The 23,138-nt window shown below is 49.3% G+C and overlaps 2 protein-coding genes across 2 annotated transcripts; one reads left to right on the top strand and one right to left on the bottom strand.

Moving 5' to 3' along the window:
- The first annotated feature begins 2,824 nt into the window (after positions 1 to 2,824).
- LOC141923692 (homeobox protein NANOG-like) lies at positions 2,825 to 8,347 on the top strand. The gene is made up of 4 exons (XM_074825310.1): positions 2,825 to 2,996; positions 5,387 to 5,661; positions 6,992 to 7,081; positions 7,985 to 8,347. Exons 1-4 carry the CDS (start codon positions 2,825 to 2,827, stop codon positions 8,345 to 8,347), a joined length of 900 nt encoding a protein of 299 aa, XP_074681411.1.
- A 7,145-nt stretch (positions 8,348 to 15,492) lies between these two features.
- On the bottom strand, positions 15,493 to 18,029 carry LOC141923691 (homeobox protein NANOG-like). The gene is made up of 4 exons (XM_074825309.1): positions 17,861 to 18,029; positions 17,241 to 17,509; positions 16,411 to 16,500; positions 15,493 to 15,909 (listed from the first exon to the last, which is right to left on the bottom strand). Exons 1-4 carry the CDS (start codon positions 18,027 to 18,029, stop codon positions 15,493 to 15,495), a joined length of 945 nt encoding a protein of 314 aa, XP_074681410.1.
- Between the last annotated feature and the right edge of the window lie 5,109 nt (positions 18,030 to 23,138).

The following is a 23,138-nucleotide window of genomic DNA, read 5'->3' as shown; positions in this document are numbered from 1 at the left end:
ACCATCCTCCTCGCTTGCTTCTGCCCAGCGGGAATTTGTAGTGCAGGTGACTATGCTAGTTTATTATGCCTCTGGGCACTTTGCAAGAAAGATCCCAGACACCTTCAGAAGTAGCTGAAATCAAGGAGATCAAGTGTGAAGTGCTCAACCAGTGATACTCCCAGTAAGTACAGAGATACCCAGTGCCACCCATGTCAGCACCCCATGCCGTGTTTTCTGCCAGGTCTTCAGATTAAAGAGTTTTAGAAGATGCATTGATATCCTCCAGGTCTGCTTCCTTGTTTTCATTTTCTAACCGCACCTCAGGCCATGAAAACTCAAACATCAACATACAGTAACAGGCCAGACATGAATAAGAAGGAGCACATGGCATTCTCCTTGACCTGTGGCACTGGAGCTGCCCAGCAGGGTCCTGAGCTCTGTGCAGCTCATCTCATTGGTGTCTCTCCCTTTGCTTAATCAGCTAAAGCCTGAGGGCAGATATGAGGGACAGTGACCTAAGCTCTGGTGGCACTGTAGCTCTGAAACGTGGAATGATTTAGAAACGAGGCATGAGCCAAAACCACCATGTAGAAGCTGTTGCAGAGTAATTGCCATATTCAGGATGTTCTTGTGATTCTATCAGGACAGATGTGCTCAAAAGCCCTTTTTTGCTGTAACTTTTTCAAGTTAATTTCATATTTAAAACTGCATTTCTTGTGCAGAGAGATGTCAGTCCCTGAAGTTTGTAGGCATAGAAAAGAGTTTCATGCGAACAGAAAACATAATACTGAGTGCCAAGTTAAGGAGACCCTAACCAGGCCCTCAGTTCCCTCCGGTCTGCACCTCATGGGAAAGTGGATGGTCCCAAGGCAGCAGAATCATGCTGTGATGTGGCAAGGGAGATGAATGATCTGCCCCTGATGGCTCAAGAGCAGCTGCATTGATTTTCAGGTTCGCTTACAGGCCAGTCCTGCAGTTCCTTGTGGTTTCCCATGCAGGGATCTCAGAAGGCTCCAACTTGCCCCTGCTCTACAGACAGGGAAGCCGGGACTAGTAACCTACCATGGGACACAGAGCAGCAGCAGAAGTGCTGGTAGAAGTGGTGTTCTACATCCTTTTAAACTGATCTAAATCTCATTTCCTATGGTTTTGCTCACCCCCCCTTGTGTGTTTCTTCTCCCTGCTGATATTAGAAAGCTTTCACAGCAAGCAGGTTCCCCTTTCTGGTCTGTTGAGAAGGTATTGGGTGCTAGCACAGGCTTGGGAAGAAGTCAGTGACAAGCACCTGTGGAGCAATGAGGCGCAGAGGGATGCAGGGGCAGTCCAGGTTAAATAATTTTACACTTCTGTGGTTCTGCACCCTCAGCTCTGAGCTGCTGACATGAGGCATGCGCATGTCCTGGTGCCAAAGCAGGGCTGGTTCTAGCAAGAAATAGTTGAATTAACTCTGGGACTTCTGTCTGCATTGAGAAATACAGACATTAGCTAGAAACTCACAATGTCTTTGGAGATGAAGCTAATAAAATCTTCCTAAACACAGGCAGAGCAAAACCTCCTGAGGGGAAGGGACTGGCGTAAGCCCATAGAGCAGACCAACCTGCAGGCCCATAGCTGAATCCTGTGGCTCACTCGCTCACCTCTAGTTATTTAATGAACAGCTCTGCAGGTGCCTGTCCCCCTTGGGGGGGCCATATGTCAGCAAACATCAGCTAACCCTGCATTAAAGGAAACTTCATCTTTATTCCAACCAGCCTGTGAAGGCCTGGCAAAGGCCACAGCCAAGTCTACGCAAATGAAAGGATGTGCCTTTGAAAGGCCATGGGGGAGCAAATCTGTTAGCTGTGGACCTTACCTGCACTAAATCTTTTCCTACCTCCATAGTGAAAATGTCTCTGCTGATTGTCCCTCTGTAGACCAGACAGCTGAGATTTCTGAGTCTGCTCTGCAAAATGAGATCTGGTGTTGGATGTGACTTGTCCAGTGTTTCTGACTTTGCTCTGGAACAGACATGTGGAAGATGGGCCAGACACATTCTCAGCTGGCTCCCTCAAATGACTGTGTAAAGGAAATTCCTCCTCAGTTAAAAAAAAAAAAAAAAAAGTAGGTTCTAGCCCCCAGGTCTGATCCTTTATTGTTTTTCCCTCTTGCTCCGTCTCACCAAGTGTGGGAAGTGCTGCCAGATCGGAAGGGTGTGTGCATGTGTGAGTGGGTGTTGTGGGGATGTCAATGTGACACAAACCACAAAGCAAAGGTCTCAGAACCCTCCCCATAACCTGGAGCCAGGGTTTGGGTTTGCCCAGCATGGTACTGAGCAGCTCAGCACCAGATCTACCTCCTGCCCACTTCCATGTGGTGGACATTGGTTGGGATTTGTTCTCCCAGTGCAGTATACGTCTGTCTTCTACAGGACATCTGCACTCATGGGATTATTTTGTGACAGGACAATTTGAGCTGAGCCCAAAGAAGCAGGCGGGAGGAGGTTTCCTGGGGGTCTGGATGAGACCCTGCTCAGGTGTGACTGAGGAACCTGCAGAATGGGAAGAATTCAGAGGGGACATATTTTAGCCCTGATGCCATGTGTGGCTTTCTACCCCCACACCACCACCTCACCACTCCCCCCCCCCCCCCCCCCCCCCCGCCCCCGCTCTGTCCCCACCCCACCAATCATCCTCTTTAACATGACAAAGAGCCTCGAGGATGGTGAATATTGCAGTCCCAGGCAGGGGACAGCCAGCTATAAAGGTAACTGCCTGTCTACCTCAGCTTGCTGGTGAGACCTACCCCCCAGGTGCAGATAGCATCTATTAGAAGGTGGGGGACCCCCCCCCTTCATCAGCCCGCCATGTGTGCACACTTGGCTCTGCCCCCCTACCAGGCTTACCCCAGCGGGGCTGGCATGGGGTACCTGGAGTTTTACTGGAACTCGGCGGGGGAGGCAGGACATCCCCCCGCTTCGGCTGGGCCAGGGGGAGCCGGTCAGTCTCCGGAGGCAGGAGGGAAGAGGCGGATGGCAGGTAAGGCATTTCAGCTAAGTCCTAGAGCTAGTCCTCAGGATACCCGTGGTCCCAGGCCAGCCACTCGGCTTAATGACCTTGAGCAAATTTTTCTCTCTCCCTACCTTGGTTTCCTAATGTGTGATCTGGGCAAAGTGTGATGTGGTAGGCAAGGAGGATGGGTGACCTTGGGCAGTCAGTCACACCACCCTTCCATGCTACTTTTCTTTGGTGACTGTGAACCGGTTTCCTAAACCCCAACACAGCCTGCGAGAGTCCAGGCACTGGCAAGTCTGTGATCCAGGCTGAAGGGCAGTGTGACAACATGGAAGTTCATAGCTCTCGGGGCAGAAATGTCTGGGCCTCCTTTTAGTCAAATGCTGCCATGTGTGCTACGGAGAGAAACAAATCCTTAAGGTAATTCTGCTCATGGCATCGCTTATCCCCTTACAAACCCCTCGCGCCCTTCATGTGCTCATTTAAACTTGAGCCGAGGCATGCTCTGAATCACTGTGCTGGGAAATCTGCTCCCTTTAGATCTCTGCTTCTTTTAGTTTGCCATTTTCCTCTATTTCCCTCTCCTTTCCGTGCTCTTGTTGCCTTGCCTTTCCCTCTTTGCAAAAAAAAGTCCAAGGCCCCACCGTGGTGGCATTTTCTGTCCCTGCCATTCCTCTCCCACTCCAGTGAGTGGCAATAGAATAGCTGATGAAAGCAGGTTTTTGCCCAGCCCCATTTTATGGTCAGCAAGGCTACACGCTTGATCTTTTGGAGTGCAGGTAGCTACAGGCTTGGGCAGAGGGACCAGTGGGTAGTTTGGAGAAAGGCTTAAGTTCTCTGCATGCTGCTTGCTCCACAAAGCCAGCGGGCAGATTGACTCATTCATGCCTCCAGTAGGCTTGGCATATAGACTTAAAACCCATCTTCAAACGCTCTCCTCTGGTGCATCTCTCTACAGAGAGAGCCCGGCCATGGAAGCAAAGGCCTACAGGTGTCAAGGGCTTGTGGGAGCAGGTCTGTCGTAGGTTTTCATGTTTATGTCTGTTGGACTGCTGTTTGTGTTTCTTGCTTTGAGGAACTGCTTAGTAGCCTCTCAGCATAGGACAGAAGGAGGGGTTTGGTAGAGTGGACGGGGAGCCCATTCCTCAGGAGGGCATCAGTACTTTGCGTTGGAAGTACATTCGGGAGGTTGAGGAGGGTGACTCAGTGGGCTGCAGAGTCACAGCTCTCAGGGTGACTAGGAAGGAGATCAGGAGCTACCCCATTCACTGCACACTCTCTCCCCTGAAATGTCCAGAGGAGAGGGGATGGCCGATGCAGAAAGGTTTGCAGAGGAGTAGCTGGAGGAAGGAGGGATGAACAGATTTATCATTGCAGTTACGGGGAAGGGGGCAGGCTGGCATCGCAGTCCTTAAGTCAGGGCTGGCCTGAGAAGATCTCAGACTTTCACAGATCCCAGCAGCCAGGCACCTGACAAAAGGGACTGGGGTAATCTCTCTTGTTAGCATTTTCCTATTCAGGCAGCCTGAATGACTTTGCATCTTGGCGGCTTTTGTCTGGACTAGCAGCCCAGATTGTTTAGGAAGCTTTTCATTTAGATCTTTGTCCTCAACAGAAACCCCTTAAGACATGTACCTCAGGACAAATGAGAAGGGGCTTGGACACCTTTTGCACTTTTGAATTTTGTCCCCCATGTCCCTGGTACAGGATTACTGTCTCTTCTCACCTGTCCCACACATCCACCTTTCCTCTATTCCTCCTCATTTCCACATCAAATTTCTCTTCATTCTTCTCTCACCAGAAGACCCCTCAGCCAAATAGGTCCCTCCATCTATACCAGTGTTTCCAGCAGTGGGATGGTCTGTGGTGGGAGCCACAGGCAAACAGGAGTGAGCCAATATCCAAGGCCTGACTGATGCTCTCCACCTGCCGCCCCATCCTTGTGAGCACTGACTGCTCTGCCTCACCATACACCCTGGTCAGAGGTTGCTTTGCCATTGTCTTGAGATTGCTTGGCAGGCAGTTTTGGGCAGCTCAGTCACCAACCTAAAGCTATGCTTGCAGTCATGACTAGGCCTTTTTACACCTCACTGAGACCAAAATATTACTGGGTCCTTTTTGAGGAGGATACTAACACTGTGAGCCAGCATTCTTCCCTCTCTGCCCTGACTTTTCCACCTGGTGAAAGGGAGCCACAGGCAATCCCAGAGGGGTGAGCTGGGACGCTGCTCACTGTCAGTGGGCTTGTCTGTGCTCACAGATCCATGAAGGAAGAATGGTGACACAAGCCTTTACTTCAAGAGAGCTCCTGTCTGATGGGCAAGGAGCTCTGCAACAGGCAAGGAATATGCTCATACCCCTATAGCTGTGCGTGATGTCTCGTATACCTTTTCCCACTGTCTTATCATTTCTAGAAGTATCCCCAGCTTCATCCAGTTCTGGGAATTTCAGCCAATTCACACCAGATTCAGCCACCAGTCCACATTCGGCATCCTCATCCCCACAGCGTGCAGCTAAGTCTCAGAAGGGTGGAGGAGATGTCATGGAGGGGGTGAGGAAGGCCAAGAGCCGCACAGCTTTCTCCAAGGAGCAGCTGCAAATCCTGCACCAGCGGTTCCAGAGCCAGAAGTATCTCAGCCCCCAGCAGATCCGGGACCTGGCTGTTTTCCTGGGGCTCACCTACAAGCAGGTAAACATGGAGACTTTGACCTATGGTGTATATGTCACACAGCAGCTGAATGGTCACATAAGGCAGTGACAGGATGGAAGGATGAGTCCCCAGCAGAGAGTAGAGGCAAAGGTGCCAGCTAGCAGTTGCTCCCCTGCCTATTCACACCCGGAGATCAGAGGCACTTCTGGGGGAGAGGAGAGCCAGTGGCACCTCACTGGGGCCTCCCCAGTGAGGGGTCAGTTAAGGGTACTGTTGCCAACACTCTTAGTAGAATGTAGTAGAATGCCAACACTTTGTAGTAGAAACACAGTGATGAATATGTTGTTTGCCTCAAACAGCCTCTACCTCTGTGCTGGTGAACTTAACAGAAACCCTGGCATGCTTCTGTTCCCTGAATCCCAGGGCTGCAACATGCTGAAAGCTATTGCTCATGTTTCTTAGGGCTGATCTTGTCCAATATCTAATAACATCCCCCACTCAGCACTGCCCGACTGCTTGACATGTGCTCCCCTCTCCATGTGGGTGCTGCGAGGTCCATCCATCGCAGCCCTTCAGGGCCTCTGCTGGTCTCCAGGCAGGTTGTGTGTAGTGAACTGGTGATGGCTCAAATGATGCCTTTGGAAAGCAGAGGGGGCTGGGCAATGGAGCACAAGCACTTGCAGTTACAAGTCCAAAATCTGCCTGGAATTTGGATCTCAGAGCTGGGCACAGTGGGCTGGATGCCCCAGGACTAAAAAAAGTTATAAATGCATTTTAGGTACACACATATGCTTGCACACATTGAACTGATTCTGTCAGGAACAAAGCAGGTGGGACAATCTGCCCTTTCCTTCAGTCCACATCCCTGAAAAGGCTGCTGTCATAGGGCAGACACAGCCCTGGGGGCAAACAGCTCTGGAATTCATCCTAGCAAGGAGCTTTGAATTTGGGAACTGCTGGGTTCAAAGAGCAAGCCTCTCCCTTCTCCGCTCGAGCATGCAGAAGCAGTGTCTTAGAGGTTTGCCTGTAGCGCAGGGGGCTTGTAGAGAGCCGGGTGGGTCTGATTTGCACCACTCATTCATCTCCGTGATTGAAATGAGTCAATTTGTCACATCTATAACTGTCCCGTGGACATAATGCCGCCCCCTCCCCCTACCATGCAGATGCACTAGCCACCTGCTGAGGCTGCTAGACAGACATCCCTTGGCAACAACCCCAGGGAGCTCTTAAGGGCCTTTATCTGCTGCTGCCCAATATATCTATGCCATCTGGTGACTCTCCCCCTGCTTCTTCCTGCTTGCGATTCTGATAACATTTGCTCTTCCCTCTCCTTTGCTGATGTTTTCTCTGCTCTCCCTTCCCCAACCAGGTGAAGACTTGGTTCCAGAACCGGAGGATGAAGCTGAAAAGGTGCCAGAAGCATAGCCTGTGGACTGAACGGGCTCAGTGCCTCATGCAAGTAAGAACACAGCACATAGCTCAGCATGGGCCTTCTGTCTGGGCAGATAAGTCCTGTGATGTATTTTCTCCATGGGGACAACTTAAGCATACAGGTATCAGAGTACCCTGCCTTCTGGTTTGTTCAGCACAGAGGCACAGACTTAGCATGACTCTCCATGTTCTGTAGGTAGCCTGGCAATGTGCTGATGATAGCACTGAAATCACAGAATCACAGAATCATTCAGGTTGGAAAAGACCCTTGGGATCATCGAGTCCAACCACCAGCCCTACTCTACAAAGTTCTCCCCTACACCACATCCCCCAACAGCTCATCCAAACGACCCTTAAACACATCCAGGGATGGTGACTCCACCCCCTCCCTGGGCAGCCTATTCCACTGTCTGACCACTCTTTCTGAAAAATTTTTTCCTAATGTCCAGTGTGAATCTCCCCTGTTGCAGTTTAAAGCCATTCCCTCTTGTTCTATCGCTAATTACCTGTGAGAAGAGACCAGCACCAACCTCTCTACAATGTCCTTTCAGGGAGCTGTAGAGAGTGATGAGGTCTCCCCTCAGCCTTCTCCTCCTCACACTAAACAGTCCCAGCTCCTTCAATCTCTCCTCACAGGATTTATTCTCCAGGCCCTTCACCAGCTTCATTGCCCTCCTCTGCAATGCTTTTTTTCCTCCCCTGGAAATGCTTCCAGGGAAAAGCTGTTTTCCTCATATATATACATACACAACTGTGTATCCATCCCTGAGCTATGGGGATGGATATGGTTCTTCTTGTCCTCCCATGCTACTGCTGCTGATCAAGAGACAACATGAAATGTGAAGGGACAGAAGAGCCCCAGTACATGTCAGGCCTGCGGACACACGTGGAGAAGCTTTTGTGTTCTGACTCTCTTGTCTCTCCCTTTCAGAGTGGCTTCCAGCCAAGTACTTACCTGGATGTGCACCCCAAATTCCACCAGGGTTACCCGATCACTGCAGCCAGCAACATCCAAACTGTGCCTCCCCCCCGTCAGCACTACGGAGCCGGGCAGAACGCTTACACAATCATGACCAGCGAGGATGGAGGAGTCTTTGGCAAAGGCGGGGGCACCTGCAGCGTCCAGCAGACAGTGGGCTTCATTGCCCAGCACAAAGTAGACTTTTACCACAGCTGTCCTGGCAGTGTGGAATACCCAGGCACAAAGACAGGTGATGGCTGTAACTTTCACCACTCGACCACCGTGGGGGCTCCTTGCCCCACCACTGCTGGTCACCATCTCTATCACTCCTAAGCACTGTGGATGTGGGGTACTGGGGCAGCCGGGAATCAAATCTTATTCTCATCTTTCCCTTTGTTATTCATGTGCTCTTCAACTCAGGGGCATCATGTAGCTAGAAACTGTTTTGTCATCCAAATATGTGCCTGCAAACATGCACAGACATGCAGATACCTGTCTGCTCATATATCTACATACAGTCCTTCATACGTATGCCCTTACACGTGCACACCTCTCCCCTCCTTTGTTGGCACAGACAACCAAGTTTCCTTATAGCAAGACCCAAGATCTGATTACCTAGATTATCCCCTGGATCTTCTAAATTATGGATCTTGTAACTTGTCTCGGAGGAGGCACAGATTCCTTTGGGGCTTTCATTTACACATATCACTTTACAGTTGCGTGTACATAACCCATGAAGCCATGAGCTGTGTGGAGAGCTGCTGGTCACATACCTTCCACTAAAGTTGGAGAAGTTACTGTCACACGCCAGGCATCCATCTGATGGTTAGAGCACCAGTTCTGTAGGTCAGCCACAAGTACAGAATTGATGAAGTGTCTTATGAAGAGAGATGTGACAAGTGGCTTACGGAAAGGCTGGCAAGGTGATCTTATAACCATCAAAATTATAAACAAGCCCTTCGTTCTAATCTGTATCTTTCTGTGCTTCCTCTCAAGAAAACCAAACAGTGCATTCAATTTGGCAAATAATAAAATATTTTGTAAGATGGATTATGTATTTTTTCTGTAGCTTTTTTCCACTGTAATAGAGCACTGCAATATAAAATCCAGATGGAGCATAAATAGTCATAGCAACTGTATGCCATTGTTATTACTGATTTGACTCTGAAACTATAAACAGAGATTTTTCTGTGTTGTAGGGGATGAGCTTCATGACCCTTGGCAATGCCAGATATCTAGAGACAAAGGACAAGGTAACTACCACGCACCTTAAGAATTTCCCCTACCCAGCAATATTTAATACTGGGACTGGCTAAAACGCAGAGGTACCATCATTTCTAAACTTAATACAATATAAGTGTCTAAGTACCTAAAACCACATGTGTGTATCAAGGTATATTTAATAACAGAGTCCCAGTTCCCTGAGTCACAGGTTTTCTATCACTCTTTGATGATGACAATGACTTTATCTTAATGCAATGCAGTAACTGTCATGGTTAAAAAAAAAAAAAAAGAAAGCATAAAATGAAGGCGATTGATACCTGTGACTGGAGTAATACGAGGCATGGTCTTCTGTTGGCAAAGCTGGTTTATGTCCCTGTGCCTCACAGCTGTTTGTTCCCACCCCCATTCCTTCATGCAGCCACTCTTTGACCTTTTGGTTGTTCAGCTACACTTTATAAAACTGTACTGTAAATGGTATGGCCAGCATGATTTGGGGAAAAATAAGGCCTTCTGGAGAGCAAATTTCTAAGTCATACAATTTTGGCTATCCATTTTAAAAGCACAGCCCCACAAATATCCATCCTACAGCCAGCAAGTGCCTAAGCTGGGGAAAGACATGTTCTTGCAGCCACTGCACCATCAGAGGGGTGGGCACCGGTTGAGTTAGCTTAGCCGAAAAGGTGCTGGGTAACATCTGAAGGTGGCCTGCAACAGCAGCAATTATCAGGGCTCTCACGTGAGTGCCGGGAGCTTTTTCAGCCCCTTTGGAACCAACAGTGCTGATACTAAGCTGAATATCATCTGAAACCTTTCCATACCATCCCATCAAAGGCCGCTGTAGGTGAAAATGTTGAGCTTGTGACGAATAGTTCTCTGGAACAGGAGTCACCTATCATGCCCTGTTCCTTCAGGAATGCTTTAGGACAAGCAGGATCTTGCTGTGAAGCCCTTGGGACTGGCTTGCAGAAGGATGCTAGCTATAAGAGCAACAGTTGTCAGTTGAGATCTCCCCACCACTGACCTTCCCAGCAAAACTGGGCTAACAAACACTACCAAATCTTGCAGTTTCCTCAAGACACCCCCAAAATTTTTCAGAGGCCATCATTCAAAGACAGAGTTTATCGCCACAGGTGGTTCTGGAAACTGAAAGCCTGCAGCAATTCCAACAGGCAAGTAAGCAACTTCCAGGAAGGGAGTTCACTGATGTCATCTGCATCAGGAGCTGCATTCCCAATGCCCTGTGTAACAGCAGCAGGAATGCAGCTCGTGTTACAGGCAGTCCCCTCAGCCACCGCCAGACAGAGAGGGACACTGGGGACTTGCTTTCTCTTCTGGTCTTTCCCTTGTATTTAAGCAATGACTTGGATGGATCTCTGGGCTCACCCAAGGCAGCAGTCCTGATGTTGTAATTTGTAAAAGATAGAGTGATTCAGACACAGCCCAGCTGCTACAGACACACCCTGTCTGTGAGCAGATGGGCTTCCATTAAACATGAGAAATTAATTCTAGCCTGGTTACAAAAAAGATTCACTTTGGACAGCATGAAGACAACATGGCCCTCACAGGAAAGGAAAAACCTTTTTTTTTTTTTTTTTGGTCTAGAATCAGTTCCATGAATTTGCGTTCTTCATGCCTCTTGACTGCTCAGTATCAGCCAAGGTGTTGTTGGCCTCTGATGATGGGCTGAGCAAAAGATATGTGGCAATGCTTTACTGAAAATTTCCAAAACCCTGTTAGATCAGCATTTGAGTCATGCAGTGTAGTTAGATAACTAAATACAGTGTTTACACATGCCTGTAGGGAAGAACCTATTAAAGCAAAGATCATGCCTTTTATTTGCACTGGAGAGACAACTGGAGCTGTGAGCCCTTGCTCACGGGCCCCTCAGAAGAAACATGTAGCTTGTAAAACATTGTCATGGGCCATGTTGACACAGAGAGCGAAGAATGAGGTCGCTTGCACCACTGTACTTGCTTGGTATTTTGCCTATGGGACAGCAAAGGCTGGGATCCAGTTAACTAGAGAATAAAGCGTGGTCTACATAGTCTGTACTAGATCTGATTTCTCCTGTTTGGGTGGGATTCTCCGCATCACTGGAGCAGTATCTGCAGTGTTGACAAACTGGAGTGTTGACCCTGCAGAGATACTGTGAAAGTGCAGTGTATTCCCACAAGCTATAATACATATAAAGAGCTCCATATGGGCTTACAGCTTGATCCTGAAAAGATTTGCTGGCAAGGCAAATCATGTTTGCAGTGTACAGCAATCACTGTTACACAGCACAGTCACAAGAAGCAGCAGTCCTGACAGAGATGTAACGTACCCCAACAGAAAGGGCTTTTACTGACATGCACTTACTTCCTCTGAAGAACTGATATAAGCCCTTTTGGAAGTATGAGCCTGGAGGGATTAGTTGCACCCGTTTTGGTAGTAGTGCTGCAATCACCTGTGCATCTGTTTCACATGGTGATGCGACTCAGGTATGTCAAGATAACAGAGATCTCCAGCACTGCGGAAGGACAGAGTCCTGCTTAATACCACAGCTTGTAGAAACTCTTCCTGGGCTACTAGCAGCCCGTTCCAGCCCACCTGCCAAAATTCCAACAGCCACTCTGCATGTTCCCTCCAGCCCTACAACTAGGTGTGCTTGCCAAACCTGCATGCAACCCAGCCTGAGCAACCAGGGGAATAACACACCCGTAAAGGAATGTCCATTTCTGCAGAATGCTCCTATGGTAAACGCAGGAACAAAATCTGAGCATGCAGAGCCCAGCCCCAGGGCTATTTTAGCAACAATATCTGTTTCCACAGGAGGAGATAGGCCAACAGAGCTCTGGCTACCTCCTTACCTTTGTAGCAGAAACATGGAAGGGAAACACACCCAAGCAATACAGGTAATCTGTAGCAAGCATCCTCTGCAATCATTCTGCAAAGACCTGTGCACCTTGTGTATTTCTTTAGAGCTTAAGTTTGCATCTCAAAAATTTAAAATGGAAGGAGCTAATTTAAAAGCTGAAAGGCAAGGCTTTAGTATCTATGACTTTTATAGGTATATGGTTCAGCTCCCCCCCCCCCCCCGAGAATTGTTGAAATTAACACTAGTGCTAGAGCATTACCTAGAATTCATCCAAACTGATGTTGGGACATGAGTCTTAGGTCAGGATGAGAAAGGATCTCTGTTCTGTAATATAGGAAATCACATGAACCTGGAATTTCCCCCTCTTCCAGGCCAGATTTGCCTTTTTTCTACTATTGAAGGTTGGCAGCACACACTCAGCCTTTCTGCCTCCCCTACAGGCTCAAACCTCCACTCCCTTGCCTTCCTGCCCATATTCCACCTTGCCCTTGGAAGCAAAGCAGTACAGTATTGCAAAAGGGAAGCAGACATGCTTTGGCACCCACACAAGCAGGTTCTGGTCAAAGGACCCATGGCAGTTTGAGCCTGAGCAGTCAGATGCCAGTTTAGCTAATTGTGCTCAGTGGGAATACCTATTGAACCACCCCTTTCAAACAGATGAAAAGCTTTGGTTGTGTACTGTAGTTTATGGAATCTGGGATTAAACCCAAACAGATCATTTTTGCTAGTTTAAACTATGGCTACTAATAGAAGCTTGATTCTGCTGACAGTGCAGTAGCATCAGCTGTTGAACGCAGACAACCGCCTTATTCCATCAGTGCTGCTGCCCATGGACACTGCAGCCCTTGGCTGCACAGGTGTCCAAACTATGAGGTATATAAGGAAAGCAAGGCTCTGACAAACCAAAGCTCACTGGGCAGGAAAAGGTTCATAGTCTTTAAATTTGTGGGTGCTGATGCACTGCTTCAGTCTCAATGTGCCTGTCTCATGTGTTTCAGTACCTTTTAAATGTTGTTCCCAGCTGCTAAGAGGAGATAAATGCAGTCTTGGGGCAAAGTAGAGAAAGTAGTAAGTTTTTGTTTCAGTGCTAGAGGCAGGATTCAGTGACCTACACACAAACTTCTGCTGCCATTTGAGGTTAGCACAAGAACCCCAAGAGAGCTGCAGCCTCAGTGAGGCAGGACTCCCAGACCTCTAACTGTGAACTTCTGGAGCAACAGCAGGTGGCCACACAGTCTCAAAAGACACTTTCTTTGCTCCTACCCTCATACATGATTAGTTATTCTGAAGCACAGCAGTTTAAGGGCTAATACAAGCATGTTACAGGGCTGCACATTACTGCAAGCCAGTAGCTAGCAGTCCAGTTGCCTACTCCTGGAGCCCCACCATGTGCTCAGCAACACACCTGCATGACAAAAACCAGGCCAATGGACTTCTGTGACCTAATCCTTTTAAACAGTTGCTTGATCCTACCTCTGGGAGAAATGCAGTAGGAGTTACTTTTTTTCCTCTTTTCCTCAGCTGGACTAACCTGTGCAGAATAACCATTCTGGTAGCAGGCTGTTTGGATGTAAGCTGGTGACAGTTTCAACATTAAAATAAAAGTAATTTATTTCAATTCAAACAGTTTCTAAGAACATTAAACAGAAACAGTCATAAAACACAACATGCACACAGTAAAAAACATGCTTGAGATCACTGCAAGAAAATATGCTTTAAGAAAAATTATTCTGGAACAACAATAATTTTCCTCCTTTGCAGTGAGGTTTAACTACAACATACAACCCTTCTGCAGACATTTCAAGACAGGGTTGCAGTAAAAATTGTGGATTAACCACAAAAAACCTCTACCATAGAAATATTTATGCTTTTACCGTCTCATTTCCTCCTGCCAGCTCATGCCATTTTGTATTCTTGGGCAGTGAGTGGCAGACACTGACTCTGCAATTCCACATCTTGTAAAAAAGGTCAGTTTTGCATAGGTTAGAGCTGACTTCCAGTTTCTCCATACTGGAAAGAATGATTCAGTTATTCCCAAAAAAAGGAACTGAAAATTTCAATTAGCATTTTCATCATTTTGTCAAACTAGGTTTCTCTAAACTTTTCACCTCCCCCAGAGCCTGGGTACTTTAGTCAGATGAGGCAGCCAGTGCCCTTTTCAGCAGAATAATACAGAAAAGATCCAACTAAGCCCTGGGGAAGGGACAAAAATCCTACTAGCTTACACTCTTAAAACTGTGATTAGACAAGAGCTTGGGGAAGCATCCCGCTCTAGCCCCTTGGATGACAACTCCACCAGGACCCAACAGGAGTCCCCATCCTCAACATCCAGGTTCCAGGATAAGTGACATCAAACATCACCTGTAAAATAACAAGAGTCCTTTAAAACATAGCTGCGTGCTTCTACCCCAGAGAAAGCTGCACTGTAGTGGTGCTGTGTTTGTGAAGTGCTAGGGGACCATCATGTACAGATAAGCAGACTGTTCTCACCACTCCAAAGATGACTACACACAGCCACTCCTTGCTCTTCCAACAATGGCACTTTGGGCTACCCTCTGCTGCAATCTGCAGGTTGGGACAAGCCAACAGTCTCTCAGCAGATAGATGCAGAAAGGCAAGATCTAAAGTGGGTGGGGAGAGTCCCAGAGACACCATCCTGAATAAGCTGACAGGCACAAGTAGGTTAGCAGCTTTGAAAACCAAAGTTTCCATGTGAGATATGGGCAATACTCTACTGCACCTTCTCTCCTCCTCTGAACTGCCCCATGTACACAGGAGGGCAGCAATGGGGTAGGCAGGTGCTGACCCCTCCAGGAGGAGCTGCTGAAAGTAACTGGACCAAATCATCTGAAATCAGATGATCGCATGTAGCTTTTTGGTGAGGGAGGAGAGGATGCAGATGAAGAATCTATTAGCAGTTAGCTGACTGAGGTAGCAATAGGCAAGACAGCAGGAAAGATTCTGGGCTACAACAAGGTAGTTCTAGCAGAAATATGCTGAAGTACAGCGTTTTCTTCTCCAGCAAAGCTCTGCTGCAAGACACACAGGGCAAGAATCAGAGATCACCTCCTAATAGAGGCAGCAGAGGAAGGTGAGACCTGGACAGCAAACATAGACCTTTACTGCCTCTGCTGCTTCTGGCTGTGGCATTGCACATTCCCCTCCATGAATGAAGTTTCATCTATCCACACACAAAACACCCTTGCCAAGGGTTAGCTACGAACTGACAGGTGCCTTTAAACAGAAAACTAGCCCAAGGCAGCAGGGTGCTGAGCCCCACCAATGGTTAAAACAGGAGATGGGGAGGAAGGGCAAGAGAAAGGAATAGAAACTGGATCCCTGAGTCAAGACCCCAGAAGCCTCATGAGAGAAAACAGAAGGGAGAAAAAAAATAGACCTAAGACTCATAACCACTCTGGGTCCCCAGGTGATGCCAAGGGGCCTGGCATTGATGCCGTACAGAAGAGCTTGAGAACAGTGTGGCACTGTCAGAGGTGCTCTGAAAGCTGTAGGTGTCTTCTGACTCCAGGCTGATGTAATCCACATCGCCAGAGCAGCTGTGATAGAAGTTCATCTGCTGGTTTAATAAATCCATGGCTTGATGAGTATTGCAGCTTGTCCCACCTTTTCCAAAGAGCCCCTCATCCTCCACAGCCACGATCGAGTACAGGCTCTGCCCATTCCCATAAGTCTGGCCGTTGGTGTAAGCCTGGTGCACGTTGGTCACAGCCTGGAGGTTTCTGCTGGCACTCGCAGGGAAGCTCTGGTGAAGTGTGGGGGTTATATCCAGGTATGCAGCCTGATGAAACCCATTCTAGGAGAGACAGAGAAGGCTGTTCAGTAACGCAGAGTGCCACAGCAACTGTGCCCATTCTTTTGGATGGGTCCTCCTTTCTTCCCATCCCATCCCCCAAGCCAAACAATAGCGTCTTTTTCACACTCACTGTCCTCACTATAGACTAATAATACCAGAGATGATGATCTTAACTGTTGACTTGGAGATGACTAACTTATCTCCATCATGTCTAGGAGCACCATGCTGGGGAGTAAACCAGCACGAGTAGCTTTGCTGGCCCTCTTTGGCTATTTTGTTTTCTATCTAGTCTCAAGTGGGAGATAAGCAGACTGGAAACAAAGCTCTTTCAGTGCAAGGGCAGGCTTAAAAATAGATGCCCCTGTAGGCCTTATTACAAGAAATACAACTGGCTTGATAATTGTGCATGATTCGAATTAGCAGGTTAGACATGGTGCACTTCTGCCCACAGACTGGAGGAACAGTGACTGGTGGTTGTGGGGCAAGGGGGAATTCTCTCACCTGTGGTAGATACACTCTTTTTTCCACCCACTGGCTCTCCTTCTGGCAACGTTTAAATTTCATCCGTTGATTCTGAAACCATGTTTTCACCTAGAAGCGATGGGGAAAAGACATAGGGCGTTATCCTGTTTCTGCTTGGCTTCTAATACTGGACATAATTTCAGCAGTTTAACAACATGCAGCAGACCCGGGTAGCCACAGAATCACAGAGCTGAGACATGAAAACACTCTCACTCCTCAGATCACCGTGGGATCTCTCACGGCATCAAAAACCCTATCTGAAAGGCAGGCCAAGACCACTGCAGAAACGCAGCTTGTACAGCAGCAGCATCTCACTGCTGTGCCGAGATCAGTGCTTGACTCAGGAGCGAGTCACTCCTTCGGTCAGACACCAGTAGCTGGTGGGACAAGGACCTTCTCTCTAGGGACAGACCCAGGTGCCACTCTGACTAAGAAATCCAACTTGCAGAGCGGTGCAAGTATCTGACTTTTCACGTTCAGAGACAACACGTGTCCACACACAACAGTAACCTGACTCTGCACAACCCTGCTCTGTACAACCCTGCTCTGTACGTGCTTTCAAACACCTGCATGGAGTGGGTGGGTAATGCTGGAACCAAACGTAAGAGGAAGACTGAGTCATAAGTTTTCACACCCTCTGCTCTCTCACATAAGCAATGACATTAACAAGACCACGAAAGAAACTCATCTCTGGGGTCTAAGAAAAAAAAGAAAAAACACCCCCAAAAACCAAAACCCCCCAAAAACCCTGCTTGCCAGATCACTTCACCCCAGGGATGCGACTCAGCTGCTCAGAGCAAGATGTTCACCTGCTTGTAGGTGAGCCCCAGGGCAGCAGCCAGCTCCCGGATCTGCTGGGGGCTGAGGTACTTCTGGCACTGGAACCGCTGGTGCAGGATTTGCAGCTGCTCCTGGGAGAAGGCCGTGCGGCTCTTGGCCTTCCTCACCACACCCTCGACTTGTTCCTTGACCTTCTGGAAAGAGGGATGGGGAGATGGGCGCTCGGCGGTGGGGCTAGTGGCAGAGTCGGGGGTGTACTGGATGAGTGTCCCAGAGCTGGAGGAAGCCGGAGAGACATCTGAGGAGAAAAAAGGGGAGAACTGGGGTGAGCGGGGTCAGCTGGAGAAGACTCGAAGACCTCGAAGTCCGGCTTCTCGGGAGAATTTACGGTTGCGGGTGTCCTGGGGACTTGCAGCGGCTCCGCAGCGCGGAGAACGGGGCGCCGGCACCCCGGGGGCAGCGGAACCCGGAGCCTTCCGTGCCCGCCCGGACGGAGGGCGGCACCGCGCCCGGCTCCACCGCCGCTTCCAGCGGGACAGCCCTGGTCGCGCCCCCCGCGCCCCCCCCCCCGGGGCAGGAGGGACACAAGGGACACAGCCACCACCCCCCCAGCCGAGGGCAGCCCGATGGGTCCCCCGGGGGCGCGTACCTGGGTGGCCAGGCGTCTTCTCCGCCGCGGGGAAGGGGAGGCCGTCCGCCGCCGGGGCCTCCTCGGCGGGCACGCTGTCCATGCTCCCTGGGGAGAGCCAGTAGTAGTCGCCATAGCGAACCGCGCCGGAGTAGGGCAGGTAGGGCGACATGGCCAGGTGGGCGCTCATGGCCGGGCCCCCCAGCCCCGAGCAGGCGGCGAGCTGGCGGCGGGCAGGGACCCCATTAGGCGGAGGTGGGGGGATGCTTTATGTCCTCCCCAGCCTGGCCTCGGCTAGAAGGGATTGCCATGGCCATTGTCATGTTAAAAGTCAGTTGATTGGAGGGGAGGGGCTTTGGGGGGGGGATTCAGGGAGTGGGGGAGGGCTGGGACACCAGGCCTCGCTTTTTGGCTCCTCAGTGTCGCGGCGGGAGTCGGGTTGTCGCTGCCAGCTCACCCTTCCCTGGTGGGGGGTGTTGGGGGGGGGGGGGGGGGAAGAGCCTTGATTCCCCCTCGGGGCCAGAGGGCCGGCGCAGAGCCGCCTGGTGAGTCGGCGGGGGCTTGGCAGACACCCCCCACCCCCACGGTTAACACTCTTTCTCCCCCCCTCCGCCTCCTCACCGGTCCCCACCCAAATACAAAGAATGGACGGGGGGGGGGGGGGGGAACCCAGAGCCTGCCCCGGGGCATGCGGGGCGCTGCGTGTCTGCATTGCAGATCGCAACCGCCACGGCAAACAGATAAGCTCCCCGAAAGTGAGCACAGACGGGGCGGGGGGGGGCCGCGCTGCAGAGCGGTGTCTGTAGTGCAGGGCAGAGGGCTCAGAGAACGACAAGCTGCTTCTCCAGCAGCAAGCCCAAGGCTGGGACAGGCAGCCCTGCTCTGCAGGGGCACGGAGACATGGCATTTCAGCTTTTTGAAGCTTCTCTCCTCGGCCATTTGACACTTCTTTTTTTTTTCTTTGATAGCTTAAAAAAAAAGTTTAGTTTTGCTACACGCCGGGGGGGGGTTGGGAGTCACCCAGTCAGATTCCAAAGGGAATGAGAGCAGTGCAGTTCTAAAACAGCCTTATAGGTCTTAAGGATTTGAAGCCAGGGGCTACAATCTGTTTGGGGAAGATCAACCCCTCCTCCACCTCCCATCTATTGCCACTTCCTTTACGGAAATTAAAAACTTACTGGGAGGATCTCACAGCCCGGGAGTTACAAAATCTGGAAAACCACCTGGAAGAAGTAGAAATGAGAGCATGTGACACATCAAGCAAATTCCTCACCTCCCCCAGTGCAAGGAAACAGGACATAGGCACCTACCTGTATGCAAAGGCAGAGGAATAGCTACTAACCTGGTACACTGGTAAAAATCTTTGTTGGAGATGATGGAGAGGGTCCTCCGCTGACTTCCATATATATCCTCCTCCCCTCTTGAGTCATGATGAGAAACGAGCCCCAGCTGGTGCCCCCGGGCCCTCCGCTGCAGGGTAACACTAGGGTGCTTCTCCCCCGGAGGGCTCCTTGGCGGGCCCACCTTTGATCACCTCCTAATTAACAGTGATTTCGTTTCTCAGTTAGAATCCGGGCAGGATCCAGATGGAGGGGTGGTTTGGAACACGGCAGGAAAGTGATTATAATCGGGTGAGAGGGATAAAATACAGAGCTACAGCCCACTTCTCACCCCAAGGCAAGCGGTGCCACCCTGGGGTGCTGCCCACCGCCCTGGGGTGCTCCCCCTGCCCTCACAGCCCCAGGCTGTGGGTTTCAGGCAGGTGGCTTGCTTGTTGCCATCAGCCCTGCTGATGCACACGTAGAAAGTGGTTCCCCCTCGGATGCAAAGCCACTGTGCTGTCTGTTTTGGGGGTGAGAGCTGCTGGTCCCCACAGTCCCCTGCGGACAGGGCTGCCCCGGGACACACGTGGTCCCTATGGGGACTCTTCAAGGTCACCAAAGACCTCGAAGCTGCAAAGACAGAGGAAAAGTTGGAAAGACCAGCTCGTTGCAAAGACAGAGGAAAAAGCAGTGTTGCAGGGTTCGGGGGCAGGGGGGGTGCTGTGTCTACAAACCAAAGCCCTTGCATTTGGTCATCTCTCGGCATGACAGCTTAAGGGGTGCCCTGTGTCTGCCGCTGCAGTGTGCAGCTGGCAAAATAATTTTCTGTACTCATACCATACCATAGGCAAGGGCACCCGGCTGGAAGCCCTGCTGCCTGGTGCTGGGGGGCTCCGGGGGGCTCTGCTGGCCCTCTCCCAGCCTGCAGGAACGCCCGTCATCAGAGGGGACAACGGCGTCGTGGGACACCCGCGGCAGAGGGATTTGCATTTTACAGCTGGAGTAACACCACCTCCGCCAGCAAATCCTCCCTCGGGGAGTTTTGTGTGTGTGGAAACGCAGCAGAACTGCTCGTAGTTTGCAATTTTCATATATGGATCAGTTTTCACATATAGATCAGATTGCCTCTCAGAGACAGACCTGCTTTGTAGTGTGCATGAAACTGATTTCATTTCCCCTCTCTTCTTTTTTTATTTTGTTCATATTTTGATTTTCTCATCCCACTCGTCTTCCATTGCCTTTGTTTTTATGCTTTAACCACCAAATCTCTTCTTTTCCATATATCCCCTTCCAGTGAGGATACTTTGCTCCCTCTCCCCAACTATACCTCTGATCAGATGACCAAACATATATTTTTTAATGCTTCTGTGAGAGAAACAAGACTTGTGTGAGTGTATAAAACCATACCATCTAAAGCCAGAATTTAATTAAGAAAAGAAATCCAGTTATTTCACCCCCAAATAAATTATATAAAAATATCTTGGGAAGGTAAATCCAGAAGTCATATAGTCACAGAGAATGCTATGGGAAGCAAGATGTAGATGTTGGAGAACCTCCCCAGGGTGCTAAGAGTGGGACATCTGCCCTGTGGCACCATCAGACTGAAAACTGGAACCTGTGAATGTTCAGAGCTGATGTTATTTTTAAAAAATACCTGTTGGGAATGACTCATGGAGCAGATCCACCTGTGTTTCTTTTGAAGCCATTTTCAGCTGGAACAGCAACGCAGTTCAGATCTAGTCTAGTCCTGTTCTTCTCAACAGGGCCAAACAGCAGCTACAATTTGTTTTTTTGGCCCAAGCTTGTGTCCCACTCTCCCTTCATGCTGTGGCCACCCTCACTTTTGCAGTTCTCATTATGTGCCTAATAGTGTGGAGCATTAGTCAGGTGAGTAAGTATAAGCTGGCTCATGAAGTGTATGGAAGTGAACGTCACCACTCACTGGGCTGAAGCACGCCTTAAGCCTTTTCTGCAGTCCTTCAACAGCAGAGATAGAGCTCAGGTCTAAAAGCAGTCTTGGCCTCTTGGCCTAAGCACAGGTAAGACAGGGCCATGCCTGGAAGATATTTTCATTCAGCAAGTTCCCCCTGCAAGGGATCCCACAGGAGTGTCAGGAGGGTCACTACCTTCAGAGGGCTGGAGTTCAGCCTTGTGCTGAAGTGATGTGAACACACCAGTTTACATAGACTGGAGCTGGGGAAGCAGCAGCTAGCTTATGCTGTAAATCCAGCTCTGCAGCCCATAGCACTGGGTCAGCAATGCTATGGGTTCCTACCTCAGAGTGTTCTTCATACTGTCAACAATAATTAGTGATACAGAGAAATGATTACTTGTTTTAAGACTTATTTACTTATAGTAAGCATAGTATTTACTTATATATTTACTTATTTACTTATACTACTCTATTCGAGTTGTAGAGTCTGTTTTTCCGCAAATCATTAGTAAGGAACTTCTAATCAGGAGCTACTGTCCTTGAAGAAGAGAAACATCCTGGTGCATGGAAGCTTGTTAAAATAGTTGTATGTAAATTAGTTTAACTGGAGATTAGAGTGTCCTTTGGAAGAACTACCCTCATTGTAATAGTAAAAATCACACACTGTTTCGAAGACCCCTACTCAAATAAAGACCCTCACCCTCTAAGTGTGCACAGAAAATTAAAAACTCATTGTAACTTTAGATCGAAGTGAGCGTGTTACTAACCAGTGAGGGATAGAAGTGATACATAACTAACCAATAATCATCGTAGTAAATACGTAATCATGTAGTTTGGAGTGTATAAATATTTTGCAGTTCTTTTGTGTGGTGTGCTAGCTTTGTGGAATTACTACCTAGCACCCCTCTTTGTGCAAATATGGAATAAACTGGTATCTCGGCTCTGTGGGTGAGATTGGCGTTTGCACACCAGGTAACGAACCCTGTTTGAGGCACAATAAGAGCACTGCTAAACTCTTTAATCAGCAGGTTAAAGTTACACCGCTGGAGGTTTTCTCAATTTTTATGTAGATTGAAGTGCTCTCCTGCCCTCCCGTAGCCGGCTCAAACCTGGGTCGTCTGTGTTTTGGTGAATACTGTGAAGTGTCACTGAGTGTCGCTGTGTCACTCTGCTTATGTGCATGGGGCTCAGCAAGGCGGCAGGGTACAGGCTTGGTATTAGTGAACAGAGAACCATGGACTGAGCCCCACTGACCGTCAGAGGTTTCCCTGGGAGCCATCATCCTCTGTCAGGGAAGGCAGGTAGGAATTAAAAAAAAAAAAAAGTTATTTTTTCGCCCAGCACTTGGCTCCAGACAGCCTGTCCCCTGCAGCGCCGTCACAGCTCACAGTCTGGACCCAAGATGCCATGTTTGTGGAAGGAAGGGGGTCAAGAAAGAATAACAAAAATTAGACCCTCATTCATATTAAAATACAGTTTTCCTTTCTCTTGACTCTTTAGGGGAGCAGGTCGAGGAAAGGCCAGAGCTCCTCCCTCCCATTAACACCCCAGTCTCTCAATCACCTGAGAATTACTGGGTGATGTGGCCCTTTGTTAGAAGCGGAGAGGCAGACAGGGACCGAAGAGCCATGGCACATAACCAAGAGACTCCCTGAAAAGGCAGGAAAGCTGTGGCAAAAAACACAGGTGGGAGTGACCCAACCCAAATTTCTCGGGTTTGATGGGTCTGTTCTTTCTTTACCAACCTTTCATCCGTGCGTGCCACTCACATGATGCTGGAGTGCTATAGCTGTAAGCACTCATCCCAGGAAGCATCCCCTACCAGTGCCCATCAGCTGGAATATGGAATAGTCTCCCCAAGGGAAGACTTGGGAGCAGCACGGCTTGGAGCCAGGGTTGTGCAAAATCCTGGGGAACACGGAGAGATCGTGCCTATTGGGCAAAAACCTTCCAAGCGTCCTCTCTGCTCGAATTTTTCCTTATTCCCTTTAGCCATATTGTGGTTCCTACAGGCTCCGTTAGCCGTCCTCTTATTAAAAGCAAA

The sequence above is a fragment of the Strix aluco genome, chromosome 5 (genome assembly GCF_031877795.1).
Source record: "Strix aluco isolate bStrAlu1 chromosome 5, bStrAlu1.hap1, whole genome shotgun sequence".
Classification (NCBI taxonomy): domain Eukaryota; kingdom Metazoa; phylum Chordata; class Aves; order Strigiformes; family Strigidae; genus Strix; species Strix aluco.
Note: the sequence above shows the minus strand (reverse complement) of the source record. Positions and strands in the feature narration are given on the sequence as shown.

What these genes read in the sequence shown, in the direction of transcription:
- LOC141923691 (XM_074825309.1), bottom strand. Translation starts at nt 18,029, where the DNA reads ATGAGCGCCCACCTGGCCATGTCGCCCTACCTGCCCTACTCCGGCGCG. An exon ending in GAAGACGCCTGGCCACCCAG is followed by an intron (nt 17,510 to 17,860) that starts GTACGCGCCCCC and finishes TTTTCTCCTCAG; the next exon opens with ATGTCTCTCCGGCTTCCTCC. An exon ending in AAAGAGTGTATCTACCACAG is followed by an intron (nt 15,910 to 16,410) that starts GTGAGAGAATTC and finishes TGTCTCTCCTAG; the next exon opens with AATGGGTTTCATCAGGCTGC.
- LOC141923692 (XM_074825310.1), top strand. Translation starts at nt 2,825, where the DNA reads ATGTGTGCACACTTGGCTCTGCCCCCCTACCAGGCTTACCCCAGCGGG. An exon ending in TGGGGCTCACCTACAAGCAG is followed by an intron (nt 5,662 to 6,991) that starts GTAAACATGGAG and finishes TTCCCCAACCAG; the next exon opens with GTGAAGACTTGGTTCCAGAA. An exon ending in GGGCTCAGTGCCTCATGCAA is followed by an intron (nt 7,082 to 7,984) that starts GTAAGAACACAG and finishes TCTCCCTTTCAG; the next exon opens with AGTGGCTTCCAGCCAAGTAC.